The sequence below is a fragment of the Mycteria americana genome, chromosome 1, assembly GCF_035582795.1.
Source record: "Mycteria americana isolate JAX WOST 10 ecotype Jacksonville Zoo and Gardens chromosome 1, USCA_MyAme_1.0, whole genome shotgun sequence".
NCBI lineage: Eukaryota > Metazoa > Chordata > Aves > Ciconiiformes > Ciconiidae > Mycteria > Mycteria americana.
Window position 1 is genome coordinate 199285525 of NC_134365.1, and position 12812 is coordinate 199298336.

Genomic DNA, 12812 nt, shown 5'->3' on the forward strand with positions numbered 1-12812 from the left:
AACTGGTTGGGACAAGATGTCTTTTTTGATAAGCCACAGTTCATAAAAATGAGAAAACTCTGGTGTAACCAGATGTTTGTCTCTTATTCCAGCCACTGTGTTTGTAAGTGTATAACAGGAAAACACCACAACCTGTGTTGGTGCAGGTCAAAGGTGTTTGAACATGCTTTCTAGCCTTCAGCAAAAGAAAGATTTCTCAATACAGATTAGAGGGGGGAAAAAATCCCAAATCCTAGCTTCCCAATAATATTATAGAGTGTCTTTCAAACTAAAGGCATTTTAAACTGTAAGAATTACCTTCACATCATGTATAAATAAATGGGGGAATGATTCTTAATGTATTCAGAACTTGTTGCCATGAAGGCTTGCAGGTGACTTGTCTTGTGCCTCAGTACAAGAAAAATAATTTGTTTTCAAATTCAGTGGGCTATGTCCTAATTTTCATATTCAAAGCATTCTTATAAACTTCGGTTCACAAGTGCTTGGAATATTTCTTAATAGCAGCAGCAATCTGATCTGGTGTAGCAAAAAGGAAGTAGTAAGACCTTATTTATATCAGCAGCAACATAGTAAAATAAATCTAGTAACATTAGAAGAATCATCCTTATTTCACATAGCATTTCAAGTTATTCCAGGTCTTCTTCCCTGTCAACTGATACACAAATATGCTACTTAAAATTTAGTTGTTGCATACCTTCCTCCTTTGAGACACACTGAGGGCAGCAAAGTCATTAAACAAGGATGAATTTGGTGAAGTTAGTGGATCTGTAAAAAGAATGTAAAACAACGTATTATATACCTCTAATATTACAAAGTTTTACATTTGTAAACATTTCTGTATGGAAAAAATCCTTTTGACAAAACTAAGTTTAGCAACCACACTGCTAAAAAAACACAGCATTTATTAGATTCTGTGCAACTGCTCAGTTGAAATGGAGCTTATTAGCAGAAGTCAGTAAGTTTAATTGCTGTTGACATTATTTGATGTCCATCTAACATTTCAAAGCCTTCCTCTCCAGATACCTGAAATAAGTCATCTTCTATGTAACACAGTCTTACAAATAATGATGTGGACCTTATTTGTCCTGTTACTGTTCTGCACAAATTTAAATCAGAACTAAAGGTAGCAAAAGTCTACATTCTATTAGTAGCTTTTTGTTGCTTTTTCTTCATCCCTATGCATCCCCTCCAGAGCTGAAGCACCAAAACCTGCATAACAATAACAGATGCAGCTGTGAACTCCAAACTGCATGGGCAGAGCTGTCAAATTAGGAGATGACTGCCAGCTGTAAACATCGTGTTTTGATGAAACACTGTCTTCAACATTAATCAATGCTCCTTAAAGGGGTAATTGTACAAGTGAAGCACAGCTTGGGCAGGGGGGAGAAAAGGACCTGAGACACAACAGAATTTAAACTGTTTTCCAAAAGTCAGTCTGGTTTCTCTCCTTCACATGCATCACCATCACTATTTGGCCTGTCACAGTCAAACTCTGACTGCATTTAAAACTGGAGACCTCCACTGCCTTGAATAGCTAATTGTTCGGTGGAATAAAAGAAGTAGAATTAATCACAAAGCCTACTGGAAATGAACCGGGGAGGGGGGGGGAACCACACACACCAAACAAATTTCAACTTTCAAGCAAGTTAATTTTATAGTAGTTACTACCATGCTTAAAAAATTATAACCCTAGTAAGTAGACTAGCTGCAGGGTCAGACGTGAAAATGGATTTCTAGAACATCATTTACACAGCAATTTTCAGAGCAGAAATATATTTTAAATTTATGTCCTTGCCATAAGGAAGTAGTATCCTCTTCTTTAAAGAAGAGTTTAAAGAAGATAGTTTGACAGCTATAGCTGAAATAATCTGCAGTGCCTGTTACAATTTGGAAAGTGATTCCAAAAAGTGCATTACAGAAGTTCAATATACCCTCCACAGTAATTTAGCAAGTATGTTGGCCTGCACTATGGAGACATTTTGTTTGGTTGAAAACCATGTTCCCAATGGGGGGGGGGGGGGGGGGATATATAAGATGTGAAGTACTGCTTACAGGACAAAACTTAATACCTATTAAAAATCATCAGTTATGTGACACATTTCACAAAAACTGTACAGCCTAAATTTAGGAATAAAAACCTGTACGTTCATTCCACACAATAACTTACTTGAAAAGCACAATAAAAAGGAATACTACTGTGGAGCAACATAAATGCTTATTTAAGCTATCAGTGCTTTACAGTGGTTATCCAAACTAGCATTTCACTCAAAGTGACAAGACCAATAATAATTTATTTTTTTTTAGGTGGTGGTTTTGTTGGTTTTTTTTGGGTTGTGGGTTTTTTTTTGGGGGGGGGGGGGGGGGGGGGTGGGTGGGTAGTTTTTCCCCACTGGAGCAAGACCGATAATTTTTTTTTTTTTAGGTGGTGGTTTTGTTTTGGGATTTTTTTGTTGGTTTTTTGTTTGGTTGGGTTTGGTTGTTGGTGTTTTTTTTTTTTAGTGTTTTTTTTTTTTTTTTCCCCACTGGAGCAAAGAGAAGGCTGAAAATTTATGAGTTCAGTAGCACTTCAGCTTTGGGTTACAAGTAATCACAGAATACACTACTGTTAAAAAATAAAGTTCTATTGCATCCCAAATCAAATCAGAGGAGAAAGAAAAACCCCCTTAAGTCTCAGTTTTACTAAAATGAAAAGTGAATGTCTTAAATTTCCAAACATCCTTTTACACATATTACTTTAAAAGTACTTACCATGGCCTGCGTACTGCTTGGCACTGTCATTGAGAAGGCTAGGGGAGCTGCTGCTATTTGTCATCCTCTGCAAAAATAAGACAAAACTGTGCATGTAAAATAAAGCTGTAAAAGACTGAGTGAAAGCATTTGGGATGATATTCAGAAAGTCTTAAGAAGAGACTATTAAACCTGTGCTCATTCCCCACTTAATAGTCTAAGCAGACAGTGGTTTGTAGTTGACAAAAACATTTAGTAAAATACAGCATTTCGCAGGAGAGCAATGCAACCCAAAAATGACTGTATATCAAAACAAAACCCTATCTTCATTAATTTCTTCTAACTTGGGAGGGTCTACTAAACCTATGGTTCTCTTCCTGTACATCGTCAAAATGTTAGACAAGCCAATTACTTATCTCCTTTAAACATTCTTTCACACTGTACTCCTGAAACAACTCCTCCCTTTATTATACACTATCATCACAAACTGAAACTTCTCCAACAAAAAATACTCAAATTAGTATAGCATTTGATAGATTCTTTTTAAAAACGAAAAAAACCTTTTGAGACCTTTCAGCAAAATCATGCAATTCTTGTAAGCCAGCAGGACATCTGAAACCCTCTCAATTCCTCCTAGGCTCCACCTGCTTCTCCTACATTCCTTTAGAGATATGGGCTAGCAATAAACTGGACTAAGTGAGGCTGCTCTAAGAGCTACCACTGCTTTGATATAGAAGTTTAAAAGTGTCTCTCCTTACTCCTACTTGTTATTTTCTTTGACCATTTTCTTCCTGTCTCCCAACAGGAAGAAAAAGTGTGAGAAGAAAAGCAAGGCAAGGTCAGGAAGTGTCCTCCATCACTAAGTGAGACTACCAGTAATTTGTTAAAATACTCCCTGGCATGCTTTTGGCCCACATCAACCAGGACTCTCCCAGCCAATTTCCAGGCACTATTCAACAGTGAAAAGATTGGAGATCCCTTCAAATAGACAGTTTGCATGCAGCCTCTGCTTTACCGGGTGAGCGTACACCAGCACAAACAGGCCATTTTGTGCCAGCTGGCCCTAAGCATCAAGGAAAATTTCCAGGCATGTTTAATTTAGTAGTCTAGACACAGACTAAGACTCAAAACTGGTCACTGGAGTTAGTCTTTATGCTTGCATTTTTCCACGGCCGATCTCAGTGTTGGTGGCAGAGGGCAAGAAGCTTACTACATTATACTTCAAAGCCACTTCATGTAGTTCTTCACCAGAAAGATCAATATTCTGGAATAAATTTGGTAAGAACAGAGGAGAACCAACAGAAGCTGGAGTGTTATCCAATATGGTAGAACTGTAAACCTACTGCAATTCAAGTTTCTCAACATTTGCAGTTTTCATACTACCACTGACTTCACCAGAAGCTGCAGCTTTTAATATTTGTATCTAAAAGAACAAATAGATTGTGTAAAGTAGTTTTTATGTGGAAAACAAGTTGTAAAAGAAAAAAAAAAAAGAGCCTGCACTGTTAGAAAAGTAACTTGACGAAAGTTTTGGTAAAATTTAGGTACTTCAGCAGGTATCTTAAAACACTACCCTCTCAACAACATGCTCAATCCCTCAATGCTTTATTCCCCCATGTATTATTTCCATTATCTGTGCTCCATTGCTACAGCAAGCTCTCTACAATCATTCAGGCTTCTCTGATACAACTCTTCACCCAGTACAAGTACACAGTACTATATGAAGCTAAACTATAGCACATGCAGATGTCCTAGGACAATGTGTAATATATGTACACATGTAAATACTATGTAAACCTTCAGCTTTTCCAAGACTTAAATGAAGAAAGCTGTTTGCTATATGCTCTTTCGTTCTTTTGATGCCACGTGTTTCATGTTCCTAAATATATGGAACTGACACACTGTAACTCTCACTAAAAGGGTAGTGATCAACAATTAGTTCTTTACATAGAAGGGATGACTAGTGAAACAAAGTTTACATTTCTACAAAACAAGGTAACACTTTGGGAGATCCACACTAAGTTAACAATCTTGCCCAAGTTCAGGGATGCTCACCCTTCTGCTCACTGTCATTGAAATCCAGAATAAGAATACATCAAAATAAGTAATTTCTGGATTATAGTAGCTCAGCTATTCATACATAGTATTCTCTTCCTGACAAAGCAATGGAAAGAAGTTAAATAGTTTTTCACAAATATTTAAGAAGCATCCCTATTATGCATCTTTTCTTGGCATTTGATACATCCACACTGATCCTTATAAGAGGAAGTGGTTTAGGAAGACATTTCCTAAAGGGAATCTTTCAAATTTGCACAAAATTTGTCCAGGCATAGATAAAAATAATGCTAATGTCTATTTATAAGACTCAGATTTTCACAATAATTTTAATGCAAGAGGTAATGGTCTGTTGGAATGGGGATAAACATGATATTGTGATCTGGGTTGGTATCAAAGATGGTTAGGCTTAAACTTGGAACCAAGTACTTTTGTGCCATCAATATTCTACCTCTTCAAGTACAGGAGTTAAACATTCAATCAACAGACCTGCAATGTGAATAGGTGGCTGCGATGATGAAAATCAGTGCTGATACGATCACTAAAAACATACAGTGCACACAAGGGAGACAACAGATTGCAACATAACACATTGTTCAGGATTCTGAAAGCACAGTGCAAACAAAACCTATGAACATCAACTGTGCTTTTTACAAAGTCAAGTCTTGTTCAAGGTGCAAACATATTTTACGTGAACCAGGACTATGAGAAACCAAAGTTTCTCTTGCTGATCTTGGGCTGCTCTTGCTTTAATAACTGCTTGTAAGCTGTGCCTTGAATGAGGTGAAAAACCTCCACTTCACCACTCGCTTTCATGAATTTTTCATTTTGCTCACTTTTATTACACATGCATCAGCTTCTTACCTTAAGATTATTCATAGAAGTCCTGCATGTAATCAGTAAAGGATTTTTAAACTGTTTTAATATTAAAATTTCTACCACCCCCAAAAGCATTTAGTGTTAAAGAAGGTTATTCCTGTATCTGATTTTTACCAACTCGGGCTGAAAATGTCTTGAAAGAAAAAAAGAAAAGAAAACTCAAGTACTATTTGTTATTTGTGTTTTCTGGAAGACAGTTTTGATTTTAAATAACATTTCTCAATCTCTTCTAATGGTGTTGAACTATTTTTCATACAAATTCAATTTCAAGAAGAATGCAATCACAAGAACCTCAAGCTCAAAAGATGAAAGCTCCAGAAAGGTAAGAGCAACCATTAACAGAAGAAGAAAACTAACTATTGATTCCTATTAAGCCTGCCAGGCAAGGCAAGCACACACATGAGAGCTTCAGACTTTTTTAGTACATCATGACTTTCACCATATGGAAAAACAACTTTGTCATAACCAAGCACCACACCAATGTCACTCAGTTCCATATAAACTCCTTTTCTTTGCCTGTCTATTGCTATGATTTATTGAGGTTCTTTAAGCACTAGTTAAAATTCAACTAGGCTGACTGGCATACAGCCTGCCCCTCTCCCTTTAAAGGAATTAATAAGTTGTTTCTGTTCACATCTGAAAAGAAAGCTACTGCAGAACAAAACTGTCACATTCATCTCTGTCCAAGGACTTAACCTGAGGCTTCAGCTTAAAGTTCTCCCACTGTTGAACCTTCCACCAGTAACAAAATACAGGCTCTTTAATTTCACAGAAAAACTGAGAAATAAAGTTTTTCAGAATATTGTGTTAATTCCTGAATATTCAAGCAATTAAGTCACTGGGGGTAATATGCTCATTCAGAAGTGTTTACTCTGTCTTCGAGCACCAAGGATTAATCAAAGTAACAAGTCCTCTTAGGAAAAGACTGTGTGAAAAGGTACTGTGTCAAAATTAAACTTTTGTCAAAGTGAATATTATCTTACCTACACGTAAGATAGATTATTGTGTACTAACGTTTCCTATTCAGAACTGCTGCAAGTTAAGGTCTTTTAAAAAAAGTATTATTTTCACACAGACTTTAAGACAACACTGACAGCAGATCAACAGCATCACTGTAAAAATAATTTTCATATTAGGTTGCTACTTTAATTATAGTTTTGATGATTAGATACTTTTCAGACTCATAGAGGGGCTGAGGTAGGAAGGGACCTCTGGAGGCCAACTGGTCCGGCTCTCCTGCTTGAGCATGGCCACCTAGAGCTGGTTGCCCAGGACCATATCCAGACGGCTTTTGAATATCTCCAAGGATGGAGACTCCACCATTCCCCTGGGCAACCTGTGCCAGTGCTCAGTCACTCTCACAATGAAAGAGTGTTTCCTGATGTTCAGAGGGAACCCCCCATGTTTCACTTTGTGCCCGTTGCCTCTGGTCCTGTCTTTGGGCACCACGGAAGAGAGCCTGGCTCCATCCTCTTTGCACCCTCCCTTCAGGTATTTATGTACATAGATGAGATTCCCCAAGCCTCCTCTTCTCCAGGCTGAGCAGCCCCAGCTCCCTCCACCTTTTCTCACAGAAGAGGTGCTCCAGTCCCCTCATCATCTTCGTGGCCCTTTGCTGGACTCTCTCCAGTACGTCCATGTCTCTCATGCACTGAGAAGCCCAGCACTCCAGGTGTGACTTCACCAGTGCTGAGCAGAGGGGAAGGATCACCTCCCTTGACCTGTTAGCAATGCTTTACCTAATGCAGCCCAGGACACCATTCACCTTCTTTTCAATAATTCCTTGTTACAGTATGCTAGGAAGAGAAGTGTTACAAGAAATATTTCCACCTTCTAAAGGTATACACCACCTTGCTTCCACCCTTCAATGTTCAGTAGCAAAACCCAAAATTATAGCTGCACTTAAGACAAGTTTGCTCTGCTTTCATCTCCCTCCGCTGAAGTATATAGTTACAAAATTCTCATAAAGATAGACAATGAATAAAGCTTTGCTGCACACAATTAGATCTAATTTTACATAGCTTATGTTACAAGACTTATTTTAAGTGAGGGTTTTTGCTTTCTTCTCCACCATTTCTTTTCCCCAAAATACGTAAGAGATGTCATTTGTTCCCTCTGTCTCCATATTCCTTGCCCTAACCCTGAGAAAATAAGCACTTTCCTCAGATTCATTCCTGTGCTAAGTATGTTATCTCAAAATATTTTGTAGTATGTCACAAGCTATTCTCTTCATCTTAATACTGTTCTACTGGAACTATATTTCAGGATATATCTTTGTAATTTTTAGAATACTGTTAATTGGACTATAGAAGAAGTCATCCTGCAAAAGAATGAGATCATCACAACCAAACAAATAATTGTTTAATTGTCAGATTAAACACAATCACCTTTTGTGACCTACAAAAGGTGATACCTTTTGCTTTCTTTTCTAAACAATTCAAAACTTGTCTTCAACGGTTAGCATATTTGGCACCATCTACAGCATGTCCCACTCAACTGTTTGAACTGAAGCAACTGGATTTGTTCAGAAAGCATTATGTAAACAACTGCATAATTTTATATTTAAAATAGCATGTCTGTAGTTCCAATCAGTTCTCAACAGTTAAAAATTGAAGACGTTTACAAGCTTCTATGCTATAAGGAGAGTTTTATTACTCTACTCCTGGCAGATGCAGCAATGGAAACAAAGGTGCTTGTGTTTATTCAGCTGCAAGGCTTTGAAGTGAGCATGGTCTCTACTTCTCAGGCTTTTGAAGAACGCTTAGTATACCAACATTAGCATGGTGAAAGCAAGCAAGACCAATTCTTCTCCATTGCTTGGCCTTGCCAACTTTAATACTGAAGACTGTTAGGTAATTTTTTTATTGTGATTAGAGTGATTAATTGAAAAGTTGTGGTTCTTACTTTCTACATAACCTGCAGCCCAATGGACGCCATGTAGTTATAAATCTCATCCTATCAAAATAAGGAAAACTGGATCTCTGAAGTAACATACATGAAGACACCTACTGTTTTATGGTCTTACAACCAAATTGCTCAATTCTAATATGATATTAGAAGTTTTAACATCAACTCCTCTGCCTTATCCTGCTATAAATTCCCCCAGATGATTCACATATCCTTTTACCATCCCAACATAACACTGCTAAAGCTCCTTCTGGCACGACCTGTATCTTTAATCAAGCCATGAAGTTAGTCAAATGCATTAGCACTAATGCCACAGGAACACAAACACCAGCTAGCCAAGTGGCACATGCAGAGCGACTGAGCAAACAGCCAAGCATCAGAGGCATCCTGGCCAGCCAGCTCCTGCCTCCTCACTGCTGGGAAAGCCAAAAGCAATGAGCTGCTTCTTGAACCACACCTCTGACTGTCTCTTGGCTGCTGCTATGCCAAAAAGAAAAAGAACAGCTTCAAGGACAGCATGCAGCTTGTGGGCCATGTGTTGTGCAGGCCTGCTCTGTTACTAGTTAGAGAAAGGGAAAACAGAAAACGCTTTGATAAGATGGAAGCCAATACTGCTAATGTAGTATACGAAAGCACATGCAGATTCAGGGAAAAAGAGACACATGAAACAAAACTGTATTATGGGAAAAAGCAAATCGATGAGGACAGGACACTATTAATAGGAAACTAGTTAGTAACAACAGAAGAGGCCAATGGGGGGCAAGGAAAGGCTGGCTAACAGCAAAGACCTTTGAGGCAGGAGGAGTGGAAGGATGAGGCAAAGAGGTATTTTTCAGAAAGGAAGAAAAAAATTAGAGCCATGGCTACTTCAAAAATCCTGCCTCTTCTGACCTGTACCAAGGATTTTTACTCTTTTTTTCCACTGCAAACTAAGCACTGCCATTAATTGCATCTTCACCACTAATTTAACCCCAATGAGATGTTCTAGATCTCGTAAAGTATTCTTCAACACATACAAATGAAATCTCAAAGTCAGAAATATCCGTTCTGCAGAAATGCTGACCACTAGTCACCCACATTATTTATGATCAAAGAAGTACATGCCCTCCCCAATTCATCACACAATCCACTGTTGCTTTCCTTCCTTTTGCTGTCTACTTAACACCATAACACAGATTATGCACTGGACACAAAAATATAGCTTTGCTTGAGGCAATGTGGCTCCATTACATATGCATTATAACAACCCCAATGTACACAAACACATACTCTTTTCAACAAACCTCAGTTTTATTTGCTGCACATGACAAATACATTCTGGAGATTAATTAAGAATAGTCAAGACGACTCATCTATTGAATCCCTGATGATTATGTTGGAATGTATCTAACGAATAAAGTATGGACTGCAGAAAGATTATCTCATGCTAAAAGAAAATGAGCGTTACTCAGCAGAGACTGACTCTATTACTATCTTTGCTAGATTGAGGCCAGTTAAGCAATTTGAACCAAGCCTTCTACAGGTGGTCATTAACTCCATTCCTCACCTTCCGGCTGTACAGGTCAGTTTCAAAAACTCTGGGGTCTCTAGTTTGCCAGCACTGTTGAGGGACAGGAGGGTTTGTTTGTTTAATTGCCATCCTTTTTCTTCCCCTGCCTCTATAAAATGCAGACTACTTTCTTCTTTCATAAGGAAAGCATTCCACAAAGTTGGATGCAATAATCACAGCCTGCACAGGAAAGCACACTGCCAACTAACAGTCTTCACGAGAAGGATGTAAGCAGCGTGCAGGAGTAAGGCATGGAACCGTAAGATGAACACTTAATCGACTATCAAATGGATGCTCATTACGCATACACCACACATCTTGTGTCCTAAATAAGTCCCACTTATAAATTTCCCACTGAAAAAATTATACAATGTTATGAGGAATGCATCTCAATATATAACCCCAAGGCTGCACTGGCAACCTAAATTTAACATTTCTTAACATCTAATTGTATCTTACTAGTGTTTTTCTAACAGTGTGTTTATTTACATGATTGTGCAATTTCTCAGTTTTAAAAAACAAGCTGAAAAAGTTTCCTCATTCCACATCACTGATGTATCTATTTGTGACCTGCACAGATCCATCAGAGATGACTAAGTAACTCATAGATCGAACTGATGTTTTTTCATCTGCAAAAGCAAAACTGAGAGGCTAATGAGATATTTTACAGAAGACTTCTGATGTTTCATCGATGGCAGAACGCTAAATTTTCAGTATCTTCGGTTTGATTCAAGGACCTAGAGAGAACTAAGCACATAGATTTGTTCTCTCCACCCTACTTTGCCCCAACTTTGCATTATGCCAGCTTGCTTGTTTGTCCTAATTTCTGTGTTTTTCACTTGTGCAATTCCTTATTCACTTATCTTCAGCTCAGTTTCTCTAAGCCCAGAGCAAAAGTCTTTTCCCTTATACACCCCTCTGCTGCAATTAACACAGATGCAGCTCTCTCTCATTAAATACAGATCCACTTCCATGCTGCTTCAGTCTGAAGTAGAAGAAAAGGAAAGATGGAAATGAAGCAGATCAGCATTCCTACTCAGAGTTCAGGCAAGGCCTAGATTAGGCCAGAGCTGTAACTGCAAGAACATACTCAAGCTGGAACATGCCAATGCAGACTGACTACATCTTCAGAAAATTATCTAACATCTAGGAAGTCTCTAGCAGGTCTATATAAATGAGTTTTGCTAATGTTTAATCAAGTGACAAAATCTGGGCAAATTTTCAGAGACAGTGCAAAAGGTATATCCTTGACACAACCACCAATCTATCAGATTTAAAGCCTCCGTTCCAAACCATAAAGCATTAGTATTATTTAAAGTAAAAGTCACTAAGATTTTTCCCTCGCCTTGTTCTCCAAAGGGCTGAATGACATGGAAAACCGCATTCCAAGTGGCTAAACTTTGTCAGTATGGACTTCATTTAGAAGCTGACACACAATCAAAACAGACAGCGTTACCAGTTTTACCTATGCAAACAAGAACTTAAATTACATGATTCAAAGGAAAAAAAAAACAATCAATATAAGAATGTTTTTTAAACTGTAGTTTAATGCCTGTAAGCACTTTTTCAACACTAATGAAATCCTTCTTCAGAAGCCTCCAATGGGTAAGAGGCACATCAATTTCTTCTCTTTTCTCAAAAAGAGAAACACAATGGCTTGACTGTAATCTCACAGGCATTAGTAAAGTATTCAAAAGTCCTATGAGCATTCATGTTAGATGCATGCCTTATTGTCTTTCTAGAAGAAAGAGTTATAATTAAAAATTTGTGTTTAGAACTCCAGTGTTGCTGTAGAATACAGTTTAAGGATACAAAACATAATGACTTTGCACTAAAAGGATAAAATTATATGATCTGAGTGATACTAAAATTTAACTTCCAGCTTCAATAGTACACTTTGGGATCAGAGGTTAAATTTTTTCTTTTTAAATCATGCATCACTGTCAGTAATAAACATTTCCATAGTTTTGCAATTCTGTTGAATGAGAAAAATCCAGCCTTCTTGAAAACATGCAGCACAAAAAAGAAAAAAGGGAACACACCTAATTATTTCCCACCTTTTGCTGAGTTATTTTTCAATCCATAATACAGCCACAATTGAGATCAAAGTAAGCTCATAAGGAGAGTTTCCTTGATATAAAAGAAGAGAGTTGTTGTCAGGACTCAGTGCGAACTCTTTGACTTGTGCTCTCTTTCATTTACCAGAAACTGGTTTGTTAAACCTTTGAGTACAGGGAGAGACCATCTTCTTTTCAGCTTTTAAAAAGCATAACAGTTTGAGGGAGTTGTTATAGTACTTCATGTGTTAATTCCATTGATACTCATTTAGGTTTTAAATATGACAGCCTTTTGCTGTAAATTTTGCATAATACTACCTAGACAATAAATTCCACCTCATGGGAGTTCCTATGCCAACATCTACAGAACACTATAAATACAAGAAAACATTTCTGAAGATTTAAATGCAAATTCAACATCACTGAATGCCAGAGAATGAGCTTACAAATCCTGAAATTTTTGCCTAGTAATTTGCAGGTTTGACAGTTCACATTTTGCTTCAGTGACTTCTGATCTTTGAAATGCTTCAAAATCTAATTTCTATACATTTAGTAAAAGGCTATCAAAATAAGCTATGAGCCTAAAAAGAAATCTAGGAACACAGAGTTAATATATGTGCCAAAGCCCAAAGCAACAG

The 12812-nt window shown here is 37.6% G+C and overlaps 1 protein-coding gene across 6 annotated transcripts in view; it reads right to left on the reverse strand.

Annotated features, from left to right (window-relative positions):
* PAN3 (poly(A) specific ribonuclease subunit PAN3) overlaps window positions 1-12812 on the reverse strand; it is an 84028-nt gene that overhangs the window by 56591 nt on the left and 14625 nt on the right. For all 6 annotated transcript variants that reach the window (XM_075490828.1, XM_075490827.1, XM_075490825.1 and 3 more), the window contains 2 exons: window positions 2749-2815; window positions 695-765 (listed from right to left, as the gene is read on the reverse strand). In XM_075490828.1, coding sequence (XP_075346943.1) covers window positions 695-765; window positions 2749-2815 — 138 coding nt within the window. The remainder of the gene's footprint in view (window positions 1-694; window positions 766-2748; window positions 2816-12812) is intronic.